The following is a 23,463-nucleotide window of genomic DNA, read 5'->3' on the forward strand; positions in this document are numbered from 1 at the left end:
TAAGTTTTAACTCTGTTTTGACTTTCTCCTTGCCTTCTCTAAATGACCTATTATCAGTATCAATCCGACAGATGAACATGAATGTTACCCTAAGCCAGATGAAATTTGCAAGTCAAGTCTGCAATCCCAAAACCACTCTAATGGCTTTCAAACCTAGTGGTGTGTGGAAGAGATAGGTTTGTGTAGCCTTGATTCTTGTAACTATAATAGAGCTCACCCCATAACTGCATGTGTCTTAAGACATACCTGCTCATCTTTTGCAAATATCCAAGTAACACTGTTGAACCTTGCAACTGCTTCAGAAAATGGGCCATTTTTTCTATCTTCAGGTTTCATTTTGTAATAAATTTAAAATGTGTAATTTTAAGTTATATATACATATTCCCACACACGCATATATATGTGTTAACCATACACATAGATAATCTCTGCCTAAAAATCTAAGAGGAATCTAAGAATTTAGGAATGGTTGTCTCTGGATGGCAGAGTATTATTAGTATAAAAGTTTTCAGCCAGAAAAACTGGCCAACAATGCCATGAACCACAAAGTCGTGCATTGTTAGTTAACAAGTCTGAGGCAGACAGTCCCAACTTTGGTTCTATAGCCCAAATTGTCATTGAGGGTGGAGCTTCTTTCTGTCCCTTTGTTTGGCTGTCCACAGGAGCACTCTATCTTTGAGCCTATTGTTTTGTGAAGCTGAACAGAGGCTCTGGCTCCAGGCATCACGCTGTGTTCAGTATGGGGATATCAAGAACAGGGGCAGAGCCTACCTTGTGTATTCCTTGTAATACAAAAATAAAACCATAGTAGAAACCACTCCTCTTTCCATTCCCAGATTTTCTCTTACCTGTAATTAAAACAGGTCATGTAGTTTCCCTGGCTGTAAGAGAGGCTAGGGAATTGGGGAGATGGCAGATGAGTCAAGATTGTCATATTGTCTTGTCCTGTTTATGATTGGTTCCCTGAGGTCAGGCATGTTGCTGCCTGGATGAAATCAGAGTTCTGTTTTCAAGGAGGTGGGAGGATGGCTGCTGGGAAAGCTTCTGCCTGCCATGGTGATTGTCTTAATGTTTTTTCTTTTTGTTAAATCTAATTTAATTTTTTTTTAATGAATGTGGATTACTATGTGCTTTTAAAAATGTGGTTTGGGGATCCCTGGGTGGCGCTGCGGTTTAGCGCCTGCCTTTGGCCCAGGGCGCGATCCTGGAGATCCAGGATCGAATCCCACGTTGGGCTCCCGCAGCATGGAGCCTGCCTCTCCCTCTGCCTGTGTCTCTGCCTCTCTGTGTGTGTGCCTATCATAAATAAAAAAAATAAAAAATAAAAATGTGGTTTGAGGGCAGCCCGGGTGGCTCAAGCGGTTCAGTGCCGCCTTCGGCCCAGGGCCTGATCCTGGAGACCTGGGATCAAGTCCCATGTCCCGCTCCTTGTATGGCGCCTGCTTCTCCCTCTGCCTGTGTCTCTGCTTCTCTCTCTCCTCTCTGTGTATTCTCAGAAATAAATAAATAAAATCTTTAAAAAAAAAAATGTGGTTTGAGGGGAGTGTGCCTAGGTGGCTCAGTCAGTTAAATATCCCACCGTTGATCTCAACTCAGGTCTTGATCTCAGGGTTATGAGTTTAAGCCCCATGTTGGGCTCCAAAAAAAATAAAATAAGAGAAAGAAAAATGCATGTTTTTTTAATGTGCTGCTTCTAAGTGGTGGTGTAATTAGTTTTCTTCCTACCATTCAAAGTACAGATGACATGGCTGCTCCATTCTTTCCTTAGATCTCCGACCATCCGGGACATGGTGATCCGCTGCATCGCCCAGATGGTAAACTCACAGGCAGCCAACATCCGCTCAGGCTGGAAAAACATCTTTGCTGTATTCCATCAAGCAGCCTCGGATCATGATGGGAACATTGTGGAGCTGGCCTTCCAGACCACGGGCCACATCGTCAGTAAGTGGCTCTAATGTCCCACCTGCAAGTCTAAAAGGATGACCACTTATTGCCTGTTTTACTCCCCAGAGGGCTTCCTTGTTTTAGACCTACTGTGATATGTTAATATGCCAGCTGCTGTTCTGAGCTCTTGACATGTGCTTAGACATATTCACAAAAACCCTGAGAAGGAATATAGTTGACCTTCATTCACCACCACAAAGCCAGTGCTCCCGGCACTTTTGTGGTCATTTGTGGACATGTGTGTGCATTTAGCAGGGAAGTACTTGAGTCACTCAGGGACGTGTTAACAAGGTTAACCAGGGTTAACAAGGTGACCCTCTGCCTTCTTGTTTCAGCTCTCTCACTATAAATAAGTACATGTCCTTTCCGTGGTTTACTTACTGCCACATTTTTTTGCATTTCTGTTTTTTTGTTGGAGACTTCACCATTTAAAATGGCCCTCCCTGATTGGGCAGCCCGGGTGGCTCAGCGGTTTGGTGCTGCCTTCAGTCCAGAGCGTGATTCTGGAGACCCGGGATCAAGTCCCATGTCAGGCTCCCTGCGTGGAGCCTGCTTCTCCCTCTGTTTCTAGCTCTCTCTCCCTCTCTCTGTGTGTCTTTCATGAATAAATAAAATATTTTTTAAAAAAAGATTTAAAAAATAAATTAAATGGCCCTGATTGGGCAGCCCGGGTGGCTCAGTGGTTTGGTGACACCTTCAGCCCAGGGTGTGATCCTGGAGACCTGGGATTGAGTCCCACGTCGGGCTCCCTGCATGGAACCTACTTCTCCCTCTGCCTGTGTCTCTGCCTCTCTCTCTCTCTGTGTCTCTTATAAATAAATAAATAAAATCTTAAAATGGACCTGAGGTACAGTGCCAGAGTGCTATCCAGTGTCCCTGAGCACAGGAAGGCTGTGATGTGCCTTATGGAGAAAATACATGTTTTCGATAAGCTTCGTTCAGGCTTAAGTTAAAGTGCTGTTGGCCAAAAGTTCAGTGTTGTTGAACCTAGCACGATGTATAAAATACAGTGTCTTTAAACCAAAACACACACAAAGCAAGATTATGTATTGATTGGTTGATTAAAACATTGTGACCAGAGACTGTCAGGAACCTATCCCCACTCCTCCCCTAGGAGCAGTGGTTCTTTACTGTTCGCTATTCAGTGCTCACAGCTACTCTATAGAGCACAACTCCCATGAGTACCAAGAACTGGCTGTACCATTACTACCCACACTTCACCAGAGAGGAAACTGAGGGACAGAAAAATAAAGTAGAACAACTTGCCTGAGGAACGCCTGGTTGGCTCAGCAGTTAAGCATCTGCCTTTGGCTCAGGGTGTGATCCTGGAGTCCTGGGATCAAGTCCCACATCGGGCTTCCTGCATGGAGCCTGCCTCTCCCTCTGTCTCTCTGCCACAGTCTGTGTGTCTCATGAATAAATGAATAAAATATTAAAAAAAAAAGATAAAAGACAAAAACAACTTGCTTACCTGACTGAGGTCACACAGCTAGGAAGCGCGGGGCAGGATTCATTCCCAGACAGGCCAGGCTAGAGTTGGTGCCACCTGGTCTTGCCTGTCAGCACACAACAGGCTGTTTACTGATCTTGGTCTTCATAAAAGTTGTAAAGCATTAGATCAGCCTTGATCTTTCTTGAGGTCTTTTTACCCTTAGGAAACTTCTTGCTACTTGTATTTTTGTCTCAGGTGATATTTGTAGGATTTTGAAAAACCTCAGACTTCTCAATTGCCTTTTTCCTTTAGCTCATTGACCTTCTTTATCTCCCTTTATCTTCACAACATTCCTTCCAGGTAGCACGTGGTGTAGTCTTGGGATGGGAACAGCCAGAGAGTTAAAGCAGTGTGCTCACTGAACCGGGGCCAGAGCTTTGCTCAGTGCTCAGCTTCTGTCAGGCCGACTGCTGAGGGCCAGCTTCACACAGATCAGTGTTTATCTTATACGTTTCTTTGGGCTCCATCGTAAAATAGCTTAAGTTGAAATGGACGCCTTAGCATCCTGTGAAACTTGGTCTTCTCATGGCTTGTCCTCTCTCACATCCTTAGGGACACTTGTCAGGTAGGGCCTCTTCAGAGAATTGTCCTCTGACCCCCAGCCTGAGCAACCCAGCTGCCTTCTGTCCCCTCACCCAGCACTCCCCCAACCTGAGATTATTTTATATTTTATAAATGCATTGGCCTAGGTGATTATTGTCTATCTCGCCCAGTGGAGGGTAAGTATCATGAGGAAGGAAACTTGATTGATCACCTCTGTCCCCAGGGCCTACAACTGTGCTTTGCACATAGGTGACACTCAGTAAATGTTTGTTGAATGAATGAGTGAATATTGGAGCTCAGGAACCAATTGAACCCAAGCGGTGCTCAATGGATTCTTTGCTGAATGATTTAATAATCAGTGCCGTCGGGCAGCCTGGGTGGCTCAGCAGTTCAGCGCCGCCTTCAGCCCAGGGCCTGATCCTAGAGACCCGGGATCGAGTCCCACATCGGGCTCCCTGCTTGGAGCCCGTTTCTTCCTCTGCCTGTGTCTCTGCCTGTCTCTCTCTCTCTGTGTCTTTCATGAATGAATAAATAAAATCTTTAAAAAATAATACTAATCAGTACCATCTTCTAGAGATAATGACATTCTTTTCTTAGATTTTCACAGAAATAGTCCCCTTGGGGTAGGGGTAGTTATTTGATCCCCATTTCTAAGTCCTGGTCTTATTAAAAAACATGGCTCTGTTTCCACAGCAACTATTTTCCAGCACCATTTCCCTGCAGCCATCGATTCCTTTCAGGACGCTGTGAAGTGCTTGTCGGAGTTTGCCTGCAATGCTGCCTTCCCCGACACGAGCATGGAGGCGATCCGGCTCATCCGCTTCTGTGGGAAATACGTCTCTGAGAGGCCTCGGGTACATTTTTCCTATATTCCCTCTTGGGCCCTGAGTGGAAAAGGAATCATGAGGCAAAAAACCTTTTTGCTCCCAGCAAAGAGCATTTCCAGCTATGCTTTTAGAAACACGTGTTTGCCCTAAACAGGCAAAATGCTGCCCGTTGCTGGGGTTCCACCTTTTCTCTCATGATGAAATTACTTATTTTACTCCTACTGGACACTTACTTAGTATTCTACTAATTGTTTTTGTAGAAGATGATAGTATTTAGCTTTGCATTTTGGCAAAGCTAAAGAAGCTAGCCCTTTCTATTTGAAAGAGAATAATCCTCCCTCTTAAGACAGTGACATTTTACCATTGTGACATGGCTGAGAAGACACATTTTTTAAAATCACCTTTTGTTTTCTCCCAGAAATGTTTGGGGTTTTTGTTATGTCTCACCTCTCCAGAGAGGCCTGCTTGGTTTAAATGACAGCACCAGAAACTGAAATTGGGTAGAAATAAGCACATCTAAACTATTTTGGCCTATATAGATCTTTCCTTCATATCTTTTCTGTGTATTGATTTATTTAGTCTCCACATCAGACCTTTGAGATTGGCAGCTATGTCCCCATTGTACAGGGGAGTTGATGGGGCATAGAGAGAAATTGTCTAATGTTGGATAACCAGAGCTGATAAAGAAATTTCATTACAGCAGACAGTACCGCGCTTCAAGAGTGGTTACAGAGCAAAGGGCTCGAAATCCCAGAGGTAGGGCAGGGAGTGGGGTTTCACATCTAGACTGGGAAAGACTGCCAGCTCCTAGCTAGCTGCATGACCTTGGGCAGCTGACTTCACGTCCTAGTGCCTCCCTTAACTCAGCAGTGACCTGCCCAATCAACTTACTCTAAACCCCACAAAGGTCCGTAGGCACAACCGCTCGTATGCACTTGGGAGAGGCTTGTGTTTGCCTTTTGGGGATTCCCTGTCCTGCCCTTGCTGAATGAATGTTTTTAGAAAGGGAAAATGTGCGGGGCCTTAAAGTTTGTGTAGTTCCCTTTGAGTTTCTTCCTTTGCTTAGTCTGCATCTGAGAGGTAACTGTCCTTGCAGGTGCTACAAGAATATACAAGCGACGACATGAATGTAGCTCCTGGCGACAGGGTCTGGGTCCGAGGCTGGTTCCCTATCCTGTTTGAGCTTTCCTGTATCATTAACAGATGCAAGCTAGACGTTCGGACAAGGTAACGGTGTCCCCAAGCAGTGCCCCTTCCGTCACAAGATGAGCCTTGGTCACCTGCTCGCCTACCCCATGCTCTCCCACTCTTTTTTGTTGTTCTTTTCCCCCCACCCATTCCCTCTCTGCATCTGGCTTTGTTCCCCCAGAGGACTCACGGTCATGTTTGAGATCATGAAGAGCTATGGCCACACCTTTGAAAAGCACTGGTGGCAGGATTTGTTCAGAATCGTGTTCAGGATTTTTGACAATATGAAACTCCCTGAGCAGCAGTCAGAGGTAGGTGATGACTAACACAGTACCCTGGATACTGTGGGGGGAGCTGCTCTGCTTTTGTCTGCCACAGGGTTGTGTCATCATCCCTCACACAAGTCTTACACTTTGAGATGCTGGAGGTTTGTTTTAAAATGGAAACCCCTGGGGCACCTAGGTGAGTATCTGCCTTTGGCCCAGGTCGTGATCTCAGGGTACTGGGATCCAGCCCCACATTGCCTCCCTGCTCAGTGGAGATCTGCTTCTCCCTCTCCCCCTCCCTCTGCCCCTCCCCCTTGTGCATGCGCACACACTCGCTCTCAAATCTTTTTTAAAAGATTAAAATAAAATAAAATGGAAACGTCCTCCTTGGCACTTTTATATCAGAATCAATTAGTGCTAAGAAACTGTTCCCATTTGGGGTAGGGCGAAAAGAAATGTCACTGTGGCCTGACTGTGGGGCCCTTCAGCATTGTACATTGTACCTGCCAGTTCACAGGGCACCTGCTCCTCTCAGTTACTTGGTTCATATCAGCTTCTCAGCAGTCAGTAAAAAATGAAATGTCTCTGGTCTCTAAAAAAAAAAACCTTTATTTATTTATTTTTAAAGATATTTTATTTATTCATGAGAGAGAGAGAGGCAGAGGGAGAAGCAGGCTCCACGCAGGGAGCCTGACGTGGGACTTGATCCCGGGTCTCCAGGATCACACCCCGGGCTGAAGGTAGCCCTAAACCACTGGGCCACTGGGGCTGCCCTAAAAAAACCTTTAAAAGCATTTTTATGGGAACCTTGCTGGCTCAGTTGGTATAGCGTGAAACTCTTGATCTTGGATTTGTAGGTTTGAGCCCTGCATTGGATATAGAGATCACTTAAAAATTAAAATTTTTTTTTAAGATTTTATTTATTCATGAGAGATCCAAAGAGAGAGGCAAAGACATCTCAAAGGGAGCCAGATGCGGGACTCGATCCCCGGACCAGGATCATACTCTGAGCTGAAGGCAGATGCTCAACCACTGAGCCACCCAGGCATCCCTTTTTTTTTCCTTTTTTTTTTTTTTTTTTTTTAAGATTTTATTTATTCATGAGAGACACAGAGAGAGAAGCATAGACACAGGCAGAGGGAGAAGCAGGCTCCATGCAGGGAGCCTGATGTGGGACTCGGTCCACCCAGACATCCCTTAAAAATAAAATCTATAAAAAAAGTTTTGGGGCACCTGGGTGACTCAGTTGGCTAAGCATCCTCTGCTTCATCCTCTCCCTCTGCCCCTGGGATTCTCTATCACCCTCTGCCCCTCACCCCTCTCGTGCTCTCCATCTAAAATAAATAAATCTTAAAAAAAAATCAGAAGACAAAAAAACAAAACGTTTGAACAGCCATAGTTCCAGCTTCCACAGGCAACCTAGTTGTGTTGTTACTAAATTTTCTTTATTTCATCTCTCTCTACCCCACCTGGGCCTCGTGCTTTTCCATCTGAGCACCCCAAAGTGTTTTTGTTTTGTTTTTTTAAGATTTATTTATTTGAGAGAGAGAAAGCCCATGCATGTGAACAGGGGAGTGGCAGAGGGGAAGAGGGAGAGAGAGAGAAAGAGAGAGGCAGACTGCCCGCTAAACATGGAGCCCGATACCTAAGCCAAAATCAAGAGCTCGACACATAACTGGCTAAGCCACCCAGGTACCCCAAGGGAGAGAGAATCTTAAGCAGGCTCCATTCCAAGCATGGAGCCCAACATGAGGCTTGATTTCATGATTCTGAGATCATGACCTGAGCTGAAACTAAGAGTTGGACCCTTAACCAACCAAGCCACCATGGCACCCCTAACCGGAAGTTTTTTAATTGCTAGTGAGGTTGCATTTTTTTTTTCCTATTACTGATTTACATTTCTTATTTTATGAATTGCTTTTTCAATTCATAGGGACCTATGAATCCTTAGGTCATCTAGTGGGTTGTTATCTCTCTCCTGTTGATTTAGGAGCTTCTTAGTATGTACATAAAATACCATGTCCTTACATAAATTACAGATGATTTTGCCCACTTAGTTATTTTCATTTTCTTTTCCTTTTAGAAAATTTTTTTTTTTTTTTAAAGATTTTATTTATTTATTCATGATAGTCACAGAGGAGAGAGAGAGAGAGGCAGAGACACAGGCAGAGGGAGAAGCAGGCTCCATGCACCGGGAGCCCGACGTGGGACTCGATCCCGGGTCTCCAGGATCGCGCCCTGGGCCAAAGGCAGGCGCCAAACCGCTGCGCCACCCAGGGATCCCAGAAAATTTTAGCTTTTAAGAAACTGAATCCTTTTTTTTTTTTTTTTAAGAAACTGAATCTATCAGTCTTTTTCCCTTAGGGCTTCCACTGCTGGAGTCTTGTTAGCAGTAGCAAACCTTCCCTTTTTGATGATTTTCTAAATCTCTTTGTTAAGTACTTGAAATAGTGCAATGAAATTACCAGAGGTAAATTTTTGGTGTAAAGAGGTATAGTTAGCATAATCTCATATTCACTTTTTCCAATTCATTAAAGCTTTTTGTCAATATCACTTTGAATGACTGTTAACATTCTATCCTACAGATATACTTAATTAGGTACCGCCTTGCTGTGTATTTGAATCTGTGTTTTCAGTGTGTAAATGCCAGTGTGGTGTAAACATCTTTATTCATAAACCTTCACCCATGGATTGTTGAATCTTTTTTTTTTTTAAGATTTTATTTATTTATTCATGAGAGACACAGAGAGAGGCAGAGACATAAGCAGTGGGAAAAGCAGGCTCCCCAGGAGGAACCTGATGTGGGACTCGATCCCAGATCCCAGGATCACGCTCTGAGCCAAAGGCAGATGCTCAACCACTGAGCCACCCAAGTGTCCCTGGATCATTGATTCTTTCTTTAGGGTCCATTCCTGGCAGCAGTGTTCCTGCATCCATGGGTATGAGTGTTGTAAAGACTGTTGACATGTATTGCCAGATTGCATACCACAGTGGTTTTGCCCATGCTGTAGGAGAGCCCACAAGGAAAGTGGCTTCTCACCATTATCTTTTTGTTTTTTCAGAAATCCGAGTGGATGACAACAACTTGCAATCATGCACTGTATGCTATTTGTGATGTGTTCACCCAGTTTTATGAGGCTCTGAATGAAGTTCTTCTTTCTGATGTGTTTGCACAGTTGCAGTGGTGTGTGAAACAAGGTATTTGCCATGTCTCTAGGTGTCATTCTTCTTGACTTGGTTTTTAGTGAGAGATTAACTTTTTCAGTATGTAAAAGCAAGACTATAATGCCAAAGCGAAGCCAACATTAAGCACGAGCGATGATGGCACCAGATCTCTTCTCCGCCTCCGAGCCCGGAGCCGGGAGCTCCCCCTTCTAGAACATGCAGGCGGCCCAGCTGCGGTTTGGCCTTCAGCCTGACAGCACTAGCACCCGGGCTTCCACCTGCCTGCCGCCTTTGTTTGTGGACGTTTTGGGACCTCTGGAGGGGGAGGGAGGTGCCAGATGGGCAACTGGCAAGCCCAGTGGGGGCTGAGCTGTCCTTGTCCTCTGTGGGTGCCCCTGGATGGCGCGTGCAGAGGACCGAGCTGGGGCTCCTTGGGCGGGAGCGGCCGTCCCAGGCCCCAGGCCCTGTCCGGGCCACGCCAGAAGCTCCCGTTGGTGACCACCAGTCCTCGATGCTCTGGCTGCAAATTACATAAAGCTTTTAACTGTGATGGAGCTGAGCACTCTTCTCAAACATTTTAAGTGGTGATTTTTAGTTTTGTTTTGAAAACAATAAACAGAGATGAACCTGAAAAAATATATATATATAATTATATATAATATAATTTAATTGGTAAAAAATTGTATTTTCATTTAATTAGAACATAAAAGCAATGTCTCCAACCCAGTTTATAAAGCATTTCTTAAAGATGGAATGTAGTTATTATCATATTTTAAAAGTTGTGCCTTTGTGTATTACACTGTTTTTTTCTACTTTTGTCTATATTTGAAATTTTCTGCAATGTTTTTCAAATGTACTGCGAGGGTCAGTATCAACAGCTTCATCAGTGGCATTGTTCATTTGTGTACTTCCGTGTTGACATAGTGTGTATTAGGAAAATTACCCACATAGCACATTCAGCCTGTATTCCAGAGATACAGGATACAGGCTAAAGCCAAAAACTTCATGTATTAAGTTTTTTCAAAAAGTGACTCAGTTTTAAATTAAGTGTCAGTACCAGCATGGCACTGCTTGGGTGGCCAAATTTAAAGAAACTCTGGTCTAATATTTCCATCCTTTACGATTCATTGTACAAGAAGCCCATTAATTAAGTAGCAAACTGACCTGCCTCCATCCCTAGCAATAAGGCTGTGATAAGTAATTATATCTCTTTATACCCTGCTTACACAATAAAAGTTTTTTTTTAATTTTTTTTTAATTTTTATTCATTTATGATAGTCACACACAGAGAGAGAGAGAGAGGCAGAGACATAGGCAGAGGGAGAAGTAGGCTCCATGCACCGGGAGCCCGACGTGGGATTCGATCCCGGGTCTCCAGGATCGCGCCCTGGGCCAAAGGCAGGCGCTAAACTGCTGCGCCACCCAGGGATCCCTAAAAGTTTTAATATCGTCCGTATTGTTGCTTCTTTAAGAGCCTTCAAACCCCTCATCTTGTCATCTCCACCTCATGACACAAAGCATCTGTGCCCTGGTGGAAATCAAAACAGCAGTGGAGGTTTGGTGATAGATGTTGCTTTATTTTGCAGATAATGAACAGTTGGCTCGGTCAGGTACCAATTGCTTAGAAAACTTAGTAATATCTAACGGGGAGAAATTCAGTCCCGACGTCTGGGATGAGACATGCAGTTGTATGCTGGATATCTTCAAAACAACCATCCCACATGTGTGAGTGCAAATGTTTATTTGCTGTTTATTTCTGTGCTCGGTAGACACATTAAGGCTCCAGGTTCTTTCACGTTGATCACTTTCCTTCTCTTGCCTTCCCTTCAGTTTGCTGACATGGAGACCTGTAGGAATGGAGGAAGATTCATCAGAAAAACATTTGGTAGGGGTTTTTGTTGTCTTTTCTCTGATCTCATCGTCTTATAGTAAGAAATTAAGCAACCCAAAGAGTTTGTGCTTTTATGATGGGAAGTGAGTAAAAAAGGTTATAAGATTTAAAAACTAGGGGCACCTGGCTGGCTCAGTCAGTGGAACATGCAGCTCTTGATCTCAGGGTCATGAGTTCAAGCCCTACATTAGAAGTAGAGATTACTTAAAAAAAAAAAAAAAAGACAAAAGATCAAAAGATTTAAGAACTGTGTGTGTTGTTAACATCTTTTTTAGAAAGTACAGAAAATAAGTCACCTCATCCAACAAAAACCACAGTTTACATTTCTAGTTTTTTCTTTGTGTGTCTGCACGTATATAATCCACACGTTTGAAATTATGTGCACTTGGCACATAATGTTTTACCTAACAACATGTCAACATTTTTGCATGTTCTTAACTATTCTTTGAAAGCAGATTTTTAAACGGCTGTGCATTATTATAATTTATTTAACAAATTCTCCCTTGTTGGACTCTCAGTTCTGGTGTTTTGCTGATAGTAATAATACCTCAGTATACTTATCCTTATTTATTGTTCTCCTTAATTGAGTGCTTTCTTCCACACCAGTGTGATAGTGGTTTTTATTTTCTGTATGAGGCCACATAGAGAAGTTCTAATTCAAGTCTCACTTTAAAATACCTTGGTGTACAGGGGCTTTGTATTATTTACTTCTATTCCCAAATAATTGTAAGTCCATTAGATTTTATAGGGCATTTGGGGAGTACCTGGCTGGCTCTCAGAGGAGCATGCAGCTCTTAAGTTCAGAGTTGTGAGTTCAAACCCCACGTTGGGCATGGAGCCTACTTTAAAAGGCACTTGGGATATAGCAACTTAAAAAATGAAGCACCTTACAAATTAAGCAACTTAGAGGCACCTGGGTGGCTCACTGGTTGAGCATCTGCCTTCTGCTCAGGTCATGATCCCAGGATCCTGGGATCGAGTCCTGCATCAGGCTCCCCACAGGGAGCCTGCCTCTCTCTCTGCTTATGCTGCTTATGTCTCTGCCTCTCTCTATGTCTCTCATGAATGAATAAATATCTTTTTTTTTTTTTTTTAAGATTTTATTTATTCATGAGAGACACAGAGAGAGAGAGATTGACAGAGACACAGGCAGAGGGAGAAGCAGACTCCATGCAGGGAACCCGACGTGGGACTCTATCCCAGGTCTCCAGGATCACAACCTGGGCTGAAGGCAGCGCTAAACCTCTGAGCCACACGGGCTGCCCAATAAATATCTTTTTTAAAAAATGAAGCAACTTGGAAAAAAGTTATTTAAGCATTTTTTGTTTGTTAATTGTCTTCTGTCAACATTTTAAAGAGCTAGCTATCACACTAGTTTATTTTTGAGCTTCTCCCCCTAATTCGTCAATATTTTGTTTATTTTTTTTTAAGATTTTGTTTATTCATAAGAGACAGAGGCAGAGACACAGGCAGAGGGAAAAGCAGGCTCCATGCAGGGAGCCCGATGTGGGACTCGATCTGGGGACTCCAGGATCACGCTCTGGGCCAAAGGCAGGCGCTAAACTGCTGAGCTACCCAGGGATCCCTTGTTTGTTTATTTTTTAAGTAGGTTCCAACTCGGTTTGAACTCACCATCCTGAGATCAAGACCTGAGCTGAAATCTAGATTTGGATGCTTGACCAGCTGAGCCACCCAGGTGCCCCATGTCACACTCATTGTTAAATCATAATATGTAGAGAAATACCTTTGAAATAGGAGTAAGAAAATGCGAAATTTTAATGGGAGGGAGGAAATACATGACATTTTTAATCTTTCCTATGCAGCCTAATTAAGCAGGCAGCATAATTTTACTTCAAGTAAAGCAAAGCACTTAACTTCAAGTTGGGCCAGCAGTTTCAAAACAGACACATCTCTGCCCAGGTACTGAATTGTGGATAAAGTGAACATTGGGGACGCCTGGGTGCCTCAGAGGTTGAGATCTGCTTTTGGCTCAGGTCCTGATCCTAGGACCCTGGGATCGAGTCTTGCATCGGGCTCCCTGCACGGAGCCTGCTTCTCCCTCGCCTGTGTCTCTGTCTCTCTCTCTCTGTGTCTCTCATGAATGAATAAATAAAACCTTAAAAAAACAAAAAAAAAAAGAAAGAAAGTAAAGATTGTATTTCTTTCTGGGTTACTTTTAGGATGTGGATCTGGACCGCCAGTCTCTAAGCAGCATAGATAAAAATGCCTCTGAGAGAGGCCAGAGCCAACTCTCTAACCCAACCGATGACAGCTGGAAAGGTAGACCATATGCAAGTAAGGCCACTTTTTTTTAGTTGTTTTCACTTACTTATTTTAAATAGGTAACACGTTTATATTCTTCAAATATTCAGAAGGTAAAAAGGGTAAACATGATAAGCCTTCTTCCACCCCATGCATCAGTCTGCCAGTCCCTTCCTTGTGGCAGCCAGAGTCACTAGTTACTTATGTGTGTTTCCAGTTTTATCCATAGGCAAGAAATGCATATCCATAATACATACCTATGTACATGCACACACGAATTCTCCTATCCTTTTTATACAAATTACAGAATACTGTGTGTTATTCTTTTTTCACATAGTATATTTTTGAGACCATTCGCGATTTGCCTAAAAAGCTTTCATGTTCTTTTATACTGTTTATTAGGTGTTATCTCAGGATATAGATGTACTGTTATTTGCTTAATTGGGTTCCTACTAATGGAATCTTCTCCTATTACAGAAAGTACTACATTGAATCTCCTGATATGTGTGTCATTTGTGAGTTTTTCTGTATAGTAAATTCCTCGCAGTAGGATTGCTGGGTGAAGTGCACTTGCCATCTTGACAGATAATTACAGATTCCTATCTGTTAAAATTGTACCTGTTCACGTGATCTTTGAGTGAAGCTGAGCAGTTTCTCATGTGTTTAAGAACACATTTCTATATTTTCATCGTCTTTTCAACTCTTTCCTCATTGTATATTGGCTGTTAGTCTTTTTATTGTTTTGGGGGAGCTTTTTATGTGTTAGAGATCCCTTTTCTAGATACGAGTTTCAGATTACTTTGATCAGTTTGCCTCTCACTGTTACTTGTGGTTATGTTTTATCATCTGTCATTTTTAAAAATGGGTTAAGAGTCTCTGTGAGCCAGGCACTGCACTGTGTGTTTCATTTGTGTGATCTTGTAATCATTCTCTAGCCCTTTAAGGAGATGCTATTTACGGTTGCATGAACTGGGGCCTAGATAGATGACATGACTTGCCACTTTGTAGTGGAGTTGGGACTCACAGACACACTTCCCGCTAAGAAACTGGAATGTTCCCCTAGTCTGGTCCTTTTCCAGCTGTGGCTCTGTTGTTTTTCTTCATAGCAATTCCACCCTCTTCTCATGCCGGACTGTCAGTGTTGACAGTGTCGTAAACTTGTTGTTGTTGTTGTTGTTGTTGTTGTTGTAAACTTCTGAGGCAGTGCATTAGACAAAGTCACATGTGGTCCCCAACTATCTTATGAAGGCATAAAACATAACCACCATTTGAATCCATAAAAAGGCGCCATGTTGGGGGTGCCTGGATGACTCAGTTGGTTAAGATCTGACTCTTGGTTTTGGCTTAGGACATGATCTTGGGGCTCTGCAGTCAAGCCCTTCATCAGACTCTGTGCTCAGTGTGGAATCTGCTTGAGATTCTCTGTCTCTGCCTCTCCCCTAGCTCATGCTCGCTCGCTCTCTCAAATAAAATCTTTTTTTAAAAAAGGCACCATGTTGGACACTCACATGCTGTTCTTCAGTATCTACAGTACAGCTAGTGCCTCTGCAGGATCTGGTGAGCGGAAGAGCTCTGCCTCTCATCAGCTCTAGATAAAGGTTTGATTTGTGTGGAGGGTACATGTGTGTACAGTTCTGTAAATAGAGCCACTCTTGGTGCAGCAAGAGGTTTATACTCTGAGAGGTGCCTGGGACTTGAGACCCCTGCCATTCTTCTTGGGAACATTCTTCCAGTTTCCCATCTCAGCCTGCTCTGGGGGCATCTGTGTGGTGAGTAGGGCAACAGGCACAGTCTCATGCCACTTGTACTCTCCTTCCCTTTTTTTTTTTTTTTTTTTAAGATGTATTTATTTATTTATGATAGACATAGAGAGAGAGAGAGAGAGAGGCAGAGACACAGGAGGAAGGAGAAGCAGGTTCCACGCCGGGAGCCTGACGGACTCGATCCCAGGACTCCAGGATCACGCCCTGGGCCAAAGGCAGGCGCTCAAACCGCTGAGCCACCCAGGGATCCCTCTCCTTCCTTTTCAATTTTGGTCCAAGCTGGTGTCACTGAATTGGCATATATCAAATGTACATGTCCTACAAATCCACCATATTCTTCTTTTATTAAAACTGATTCAAAATGGAGAATTTATTTAATACATGCACATATACACACACACACACACACACAATTTCACAGTCACTTCCAAAACTTGGAAATGACCCATCCTCCCTGTTTGCCATCCCTAAACACTTTGTTTAACGTTTTCAACATTCTGATTCTTTTTTTCTTTTTTTAACATTCTGCATTCTGATTCTGTAACAATAAGTGACTAAGGAATCTCTACTTTTGTCATAGTCCAGTCAACACCTGTGATGTGCCCAACGTGGGCCGTCCCTGAGCCCAGAGAGTGAGAAGACAAAGATGGAGGGAGGAACTATTAGCCAGAGTCTAGTCAGTAGGCAGAAGCCACACCAATGAGAAGATTCTCCCTAAACAATGATTAGCTAGTCAAAAATGGCTACCCACTAAGAGAAAGGTAAAGGGGACTCTTGAGGGAAACAGAAGCAGATTCAGACAGAGGATACCACCTCCAGAGGAGACAGAAGGTGATTAGGAACTAAGATTGGAAAAGAGCCCTGCCCCTGCCACTGCCCCTGCCCCTTAAGGCTGACAGTCAGCCACTTTGGAGAGTCTGGCTGCTGCAGGAACCTGGGCGAGGAGTGCTTAGGGCACAGTTGGGAGCTGTCTGAAGGTGTCCCCTGTGGGTGGCAGAGAAGCTTGTTGGAAGAAGGGGCGGGGGGGGGGGTTGGCGTGGAGGGGCGCACCTGCCTGTGTAGCTAACTCCTCCCCTCGGGTCTTTGCTCAAGTATCCCAGTTGCAGGTTTGTCATTATCATTTGACCTACCATTCTTTAGACTTCAATATCTTGTTTCTCATCTCTGCCATGGGGTTTTTGTCCAGCTTACTCATTGTTAGGCCACAGCATCAAGGACCGTGTGTGGCACATAGTAGGAGTTTGGTGAATACTTATTCAATTCTGGCTGAATCATTATTAGGGTTAATCTTTATCATCTAATATAGATCAGAAACTGTTTGCCAGCCTCCTCATCAAGTGTGTGGTCCAGTTGGAATTGATACAGACCATCGACAACATTGTGTTCTACCCTGCCACAAGCAGAAAGGAAGACGCAGAACACATGGTTGCTGCCCAGGTAATAAGATCAGCCTCGAGAAGAACGTCCTTGTCTGTAGGGAGGTTGCTCAGATTGCAGGGGTGTGCTGCAGCAACTTGGAGTGGCTCACAAGAGCCCATCGTGCTCATCTCTCCCCAAGGCTGGGGAGAGATGAGTGTTCAGTCATGGCATATTGGTAGCTTGAGAAATTGGCCCTGATGGGAATATTTATACCACAGAAATCAGCAAACACTAAAAATCACGGCTTTTTTTTTCTTCTTTTTTTTTTAATTTTCCCAAGAGCCAGTTTACTAGCATCCCACTGCTCAGGTGCCATCCCCACCTTGGTGCTTTGTAAAAAGAGTGTTATTAATCACAGCGACTATTCCTCCTAAGTGGCGTTTAACCACAAATAACTGAGAAAAATATATGGATAAAAGATACCAATTTTTCCTTTAGAAAGTTGACTTTTTTGTTCTGTATGTACAACCTTTTATATGTATGTTATTCTTGGAAACAGAGGATTGGGTGTCCAAAAGTTGGATAGTAACATTATACCACAGTTGTAAAATGAAGTACTTCAAGGGCTAGCAGATCCTGTGAATGAGTGCGGCAGGGTGGGTGGGACTTGGGAGGCCAGAGAGCTCTGGCCCAGCTGGAGCCGCAGCCACCTCCCAGCCCCAGCAGTATGTTGCTATCAGGTGGGTCAAGTCGTGACAATCTTCCAATTTTTCAAGAGGAGCCAGCATCAGGATTTTTTTTTCCTATAGGAAGTCTGTTTATTAAGTGATGCAATACTGATGAACAAAATGTATCTGTTGGCTAGATCCAGCCCAAAAGCTATCCTTTTTTGTTTCTCTATTTTAAATATATACAGTTCAGAGTTTTGGTGTATTCACAAAGTTGTCCAAACATCACCCCTGTTTAACTCCAGAATATTTTTATCACTGTGAAAGGGAATGTGCTAACCATTAGCCGTCATTCTGCCTTCCTTCACCCCAGTCCTTGATAACCACTAATCTACCCTCTGTCTCGATGGATTTACTTAATCAGGATATTTCATATTCATACAGTCATATAAAACATGAACTTTTGTGTCTGGCTTCTTTGATTTAACATAATGTTTTCCAAGTTCATCCATGTTGTAACATGTATGTGTAGCATGTCACATCCATGTTGTTACATATATGTGGATGTGTATGTATATGTAAGGTAATATTTCATTGTATGGCTGTACCACATTTTGTTCATCCAGTCGTCTATTGATCCCATTGTCTGACTATGATGAATAACACTGCTATGAACATTTGTATACAAGTTTTTATGTGGACATGTTTTTAATTCTTTAGAGCACATACCTAGGAGTAGAATTGCAGGGTCATATGGTATCTCTGGTGCCTACATTTTTTGAAGAATTGCCAGACTGTTTTCTAGAACAGCTGTACTAATTTATCTTCCCAGCAGCAGTGGATGAAGGCTCTAGTTTCTGCACATTCTCATCAATGGTTGTTACTGTCTTTTTAATTATCGCAGCCATCCCAGTGGACATGAAGTTGTTTCTCATTGTGATGATTTCTGTTTCCATCTTGTGTTTATTGGCCATTTGTGTATCTTTGGAGAGATGTCTGTTCAAATCCTTTGCTCATTTTTTTTTTCCTTTGCTCATTTTTAAATTGGAATTTTTTCTCTTTCTAACATTGAGTCATAAGAGTTTTTATATATTCTGGATACTGGTCCCTTATCAGATCTATGATTTACAACTATTTTCTCCCGTTCTCTAGTTGTCTTTTCAGTTTCTTTTTTCCTTTGTCTTTTTTTTTTTTTTTTTTTTTTTTTTTTTTTGTCTTTTCAGTTTCTTGATGATGGCCTGTGAAGCACAAAAATTTTTTATTTTAATGAAGTTTGAGTTACTGTTTTTTTTCTTAAATCCTTGTACTTTTAGTGTTACATCTAAGAAAGGATGGCCTAATTCAGGGTCACAAAGATTAGGCCTATATTTTAAGAGTTTTAGCTTTTACATGTAGGTCTTTGATCTGTTTTTTAGTTCATTTTGTGTTTGTTTAGTTCATTTACATTTGTTCTGGCACCTGTGTTGGAAATCACTTGACCCTAAATATAAGGATTTATTTCTGGACTCTCAGTTCTGTTCCATTGACCTTCTTGTCCATCTTTATGCTAATACCACACTGTCTTGAATGAAATTGGAAGTTTGAGACTTCTAATTTTGTGCTGCTTTTATTAACACTGTTTTGGCTATTCTGTGTCACGTGTTTCTATTTGAATTTTAGGATCAGCTTGTCAATTTCTGTAAAGCAGTAATCCGGGGTATTGATAAGGATTACACTGACTCTATAGATCAATTTGGAGAATATTGCCAACTCTGCTGTTTTTGTAATCTCTGGTTTATAAGAAGGTTAGATCCATTCCTAGAAGGCTCAAATATAAAATCCCTAAGTATGTATCCCATTTTAGGCAACATGTTCAATAAAAATTTCTAGCATTTTGTACGTTTTTTTCCTTTCACATTTGAAAACACAGTTATGAAGCTTACTACATTCATTAATCATTTGATCGAAGCTAAAGATGCCACTCAGGCTTCACTTAGCACTTTCTGTCTTCCATAGTATTGTGAGACTCACACCTCCCATCTCATATAGTACAGGGTGACTTTCTTGTTTTCTAATTTCATTATACAATGTTAAAAGAGGACTGTGGAGTCCTATAGAGAAGCACACACTTACGTTCATGTGGCGAAGGCAGTACTGACAAAGCAGAAACTTGGGCCAATAAAGCCCGATGTCCTGCAAGGGCTGGGCAGAATTATTCCCCTGGCTGGTGAACAGAGTGTAACAGAGAAACATTCAGGGTGGTGAGGAATGAAGTGTGTGATTCTCAGACAGAGGAGTACTGCCTCAATGGCAGTGAGGACTGCCTCAATGTCTAGAACCAGCCTACCCTCACATAGCTCCCCCATCTTCCCTTTTCTAGCAAGACACACTGGATGCAGACATCCACATAGAGACGGAGGACCAGGGCATGTATAAGTGCATGTCTTCCCAGCATCTCTTCAAGCTGCTGGACTGCCTGCAGGAGTCTCACTCATTCTCAAAGGCCTTCAATTCCAATTACGAGCAACGGACTGTCCTGTGGAGAGCAGGTGAGGCCACACAGCAGCTATGGCAAATGACCACACTGGCTGCCAACCTGAAATATGAAAGCCTTTGGGAAACTCCTGATATTGTACATTTAGCTGAAATAACTGAGGATCCCCAGGTGGCTCAATGGTTTAGTGCCTGCCTTGGCCCAGGCCATGATCCTAGAGTCCCAGGATTGAGTCACGCATCGGGCTCCATGCATGGAGCCTGCTTATGTCTCTGCCTCTCTCCCTCTCTCCCTCTCTCTCTTTGTCTCTCATGAATAAATATATAAAATCTTTATTTTAAAAAAAGGGAATAACTTGCCAGGTCTTCTCATGCTTGAGGGGAAAAGAAGGACATGCTGGATGCATTCCATCCCAGTATCAGGAATACTGCCTAGCATGTGGGAGATTTTCAAGAAGAATTGGAAAAATAAATTGATAGAGACTCAAACTGATCTAGCAAATAAAGAAATTTTATATTAGCAACACCTGGGTGGCTCAGCAGTTGAGCATCTGCCTTTGGCTCGGGGTATGACCCTGGAGTCCCTGGACCGAGTCCCACATTGGGCTCCCTGCATGGAGTCTGCTTCTCCCTCTTTCTGTGTCTCTGCCTCTCTCTGTCTTTCATGAATAAATAAATAAAATCTTCTTTAAAAAGAAAAAAGAAATTTTATATTAGGTTAAAATTGTGTAATTAAGGGGCACCTGGGTGGCTCAGTTAGTTAAGCATCCAATTCTTGATTTTGGCTCAGGTTGCGATCTTCAGGGTCCTGGGACTGAGCCAGCAGGGAGCCTGCTTGAGATTTCCTCTGCCACCCTTTGCCTCTCCCTCCACTCTCTCTCTGAAATAAATAAATAAAATCTTTATAAAAAATAAAATGGTATAGTTAAATATGATATAAAAATTGTAATAGTCTAGGAAAAACAAAGCATTCATACATTTGCTGAGGCTTTTAGGGGTTCTCTCTCTCCCTCACCTCCAAAATACATACATAAATCCTGGAGGTAAGTGATATATTTATATGGAAAGTGACAGTGGGAGGCTCACTTTTGAACTTTGCACAAAAGTGATACTCTATATAAATTTTTATGGTTACCATTACTAGGTAACCGACCATTAATTTTCTTCCCAGATGCCTATTTTATAATGTCATTTTTTTAAAGATTTTATTAATCTATTAGGGAAAGCACAAGTAGGGAGAAGGGCAGAGGGAGAGGGAGAAGCAGGCTCCCCACTGAGCAGGGAGCCCAATGTGGGCTCTCAGGACCCTGGGATCATGACCTGAGCCAAAAACAGGTGCTCAACTGACTAGCCACCCAGGTGCCCCAGTGTCATTTTTTTTTTTTATGGCTTTAACAGATCTACATGTTTTATGCCTTTGCTTGTGATAGGTTTTTCTTGTAAGAGTGGTTTACACATCTCTGACGGATTGGTACTGCTTTGCTTAAGCAAATGTGATTAAGAGTAATGTTATATGTCAACTGTACTTTAATTGAAAAAAAAATTTCAGATAATTCTTTTCAGTGTTCCTTAAAGTAACTAGATTAGGGTCCTGTGTGATTTCTCAGCATTATCCTAGAAGTATGCGCTATTTATATAACTCTAATCTCTAGGTTTTAAGGGCAAATCTAAACCTAACCTTCTAAAACAAGAAACCAGCAGCCTGGCCTGTTGTTTGAGGATCCTGTTTCGGATGTATGTCGACGAGAACCACAGGGATTCCTGGGAGGAAATACAGCAGCGACTTTTAACGTAAGAAGATTGGTTTCTGATTAAATGTCAGATAAATGTATTTATCTGTAAAACACAAAATGCATCACAATAATACTCTGACTTGAAAAGAATAAGAGAAAAATACCTACGTGCTGATGGCCTCACAGACTGCTATCCTTTTTGCTTTTTCCTTCTATATATAGACATTTCTATTTCACTTGTTAATGCCCTGAATAGGGTGGGGCCTCATTTCTTTCATTCATAAGTTTCTTAAAGCACAGAAACAGGGGCAGTAAAAAGTGCTCAGAGCTCAATCAACAAGCCAAAAGTGAAATCTTGGTCAAGTCCGCTTTCGGCAATGTTGGCTCTAACCTCCCACCCTCCCTTCTTCCCAAGAATGTATTGGAATCCTGTGAGTTACCAGGATGTCCTGACTTGAATTATGCCAAACTGCAGCAATGGGGAGACAATGCGAAGGCATGGAGAGAGAGCCCCAGACAGAAAAATAGATCTTCACCACCCAGCTTTCTATGAGCAAGATGCTATTTGTCTAAGCCCTTTTCACTCTTTCAAGTTTAAAACCATTACCATGCAGTGCTGACAACCGTGATAAGTAAGACATGAACTCTCCTATACTGCTAGTGGGAATGTATAGTGAGGGGATTTTTTGAGGGGAAAGCAAGTGGCATTAAAATCAGGAGCCTTAAATGTTCAGTCTTTCTTTGACACAGTAAACCACTGTTACGGAATCTACTTAAGAAAATGTCTTAGAGTGTCGCCTGGCTGGCTCAGTCAGTGGAGGATGCAACTCTTGACTCTCGAGGTCAGGGTCATGAGTTTCAGCCCCATGTTTGGGGGAGAGAGATTAAAAGAAAAAAGAAAGTAGCAATTATATGTGACAGGAGAAGAGAGAGAAAAGCAGTGTGTAGTCAGCTATGGATGATAGGCTCTGTGTTCATTGTGTGCAAACGCTGATTGGGCCGTAGGCTGTGAGCAGGCCCTGAGCTAAGCAAATGTTTAAACTTCACAACAGCCCCCCTGAATTTGGTACAATTATTTATCCCTGTTTTACAGCCAAGGAAACTGAGTCTTAGTGAATTGCTTGAGATGCATAGCCAGAGCCAGGTGCCCAGTAAATAAGTACTCATTGTAAGAAGGAAGAGTTTTCCACTCCCGTAGATTGTGAGAGTTAATCTTCTGTTTGACATGCCACCCCCTGTCTTGATTCTTCCAGTGTGTGCAGTGAGGCCCTTGCCTATTTCATCACAGTAAATTCTGAGAGCCATCGGGAGGCCTGGACAAGTCTTCTGTTGCTGCTTCTAACAAAAACCCTCAAAATAAATGATGAAAAGGTATAAACCAGGAAATCCTAATGTCCCCACTAGCACCTAGGTTTGGGTTGCCTTTTTACTCAGAATCTAATGATTTCCTCAGCTCTTCCAAGGACAGTTACATAACTAGCACCATTCTAGATTCATTAGAGGAAAGTTCATTCATTGCAGACAAGGGTGCCGTAGCATACTGGGACTCTCTCTCTCCAAGAACCCCAGTTAAGAAAGGCTGACCTTGGAACTGCGCGTGTGTAGCAGTTAAAATGCTGCAGTGATTTGGAGCACCGCTGTGTTGGAAGAGAGGGTCCATCCAGATAGGGAAGCCCTGGTTCAGAAGGGGGAATCTGCTTTGCTAAAACCGAACATTGTGTTTGGTAGCAAAGCTATCCCCAAAGAATTTGTGTCTGGAGTTAAACATAATTAAAAGACCTTCTAATTTGCAAATTTTTCCCACCAACTTTTGAAATAGTGAGAAAAAGCACCAATATTACAAGAAGTTTCAGGGTGAGATGAATACTTTTGAGAAACTAGTGCCAGAAA

General features: G+C 42.7%; 1 protein-coding gene across 4 annotated transcripts in view; it reads left to right on the forward strand.

The window, feature by feature from the left end:
* Positions 1–23,463, forward strand: part of ARFGEF2 (ADP ribosylation factor guanine nucleotide exchange factor 2) — a 99,359-nt gene that overhangs the window by 72,013 nt on the left and 3,883 nt on the right. For all 4 annotated transcript variants that reach the window (XM_025470353.3, XM_025470354.3, XM_035705915.2 and 1 more), the window contains exons 27-38: positions 1,769–1,941; positions 4,673–4,833; positions 5,903–6,033; positions 6,176–6,305; positions 9,323–9,458; positions 11,012–11,150; positions 11,256–11,310; positions 13,497–13,611; positions 16,648–16,778; positions 19,728–19,896; positions 21,493–21,631; positions 22,827–22,944. In XM_025470353.3, the coding sequence (XP_025326138.1) occupies positions 1,769–1,941; positions 4,673–4,833; positions 5,903–6,033; positions 6,176–6,305; positions 9,323–9,458; positions 11,012–11,150; positions 11,256–11,310; positions 13,497–13,611; positions 16,648–16,778; positions 19,728–19,896; positions 21,493–21,631; positions 22,827–22,944 (1,597 nt within the window). The remainder of the gene's footprint in view (positions 1–1,768; positions 1,942–4,672; positions 4,834–5,902; positions 6,034–6,175; positions 6,306–9,322; positions 9,459–11,011; positions 11,151–11,255; positions 11,311–13,496; positions 13,612–16,647; positions 16,779–19,727; positions 19,897–21,492; positions 21,632–22,826; positions 22,945–23,463) is intronic.

Source organism: Canis lupus, chromosome 24, assembly GCF_003254725.2.
Source record: "Canis lupus dingo isolate Sandy chromosome 24, ASM325472v2, whole genome shotgun sequence".
NCBI lineage: Eukaryota > Metazoa > Chordata > Mammalia > Carnivora > Canidae > Canis > Canis lupus.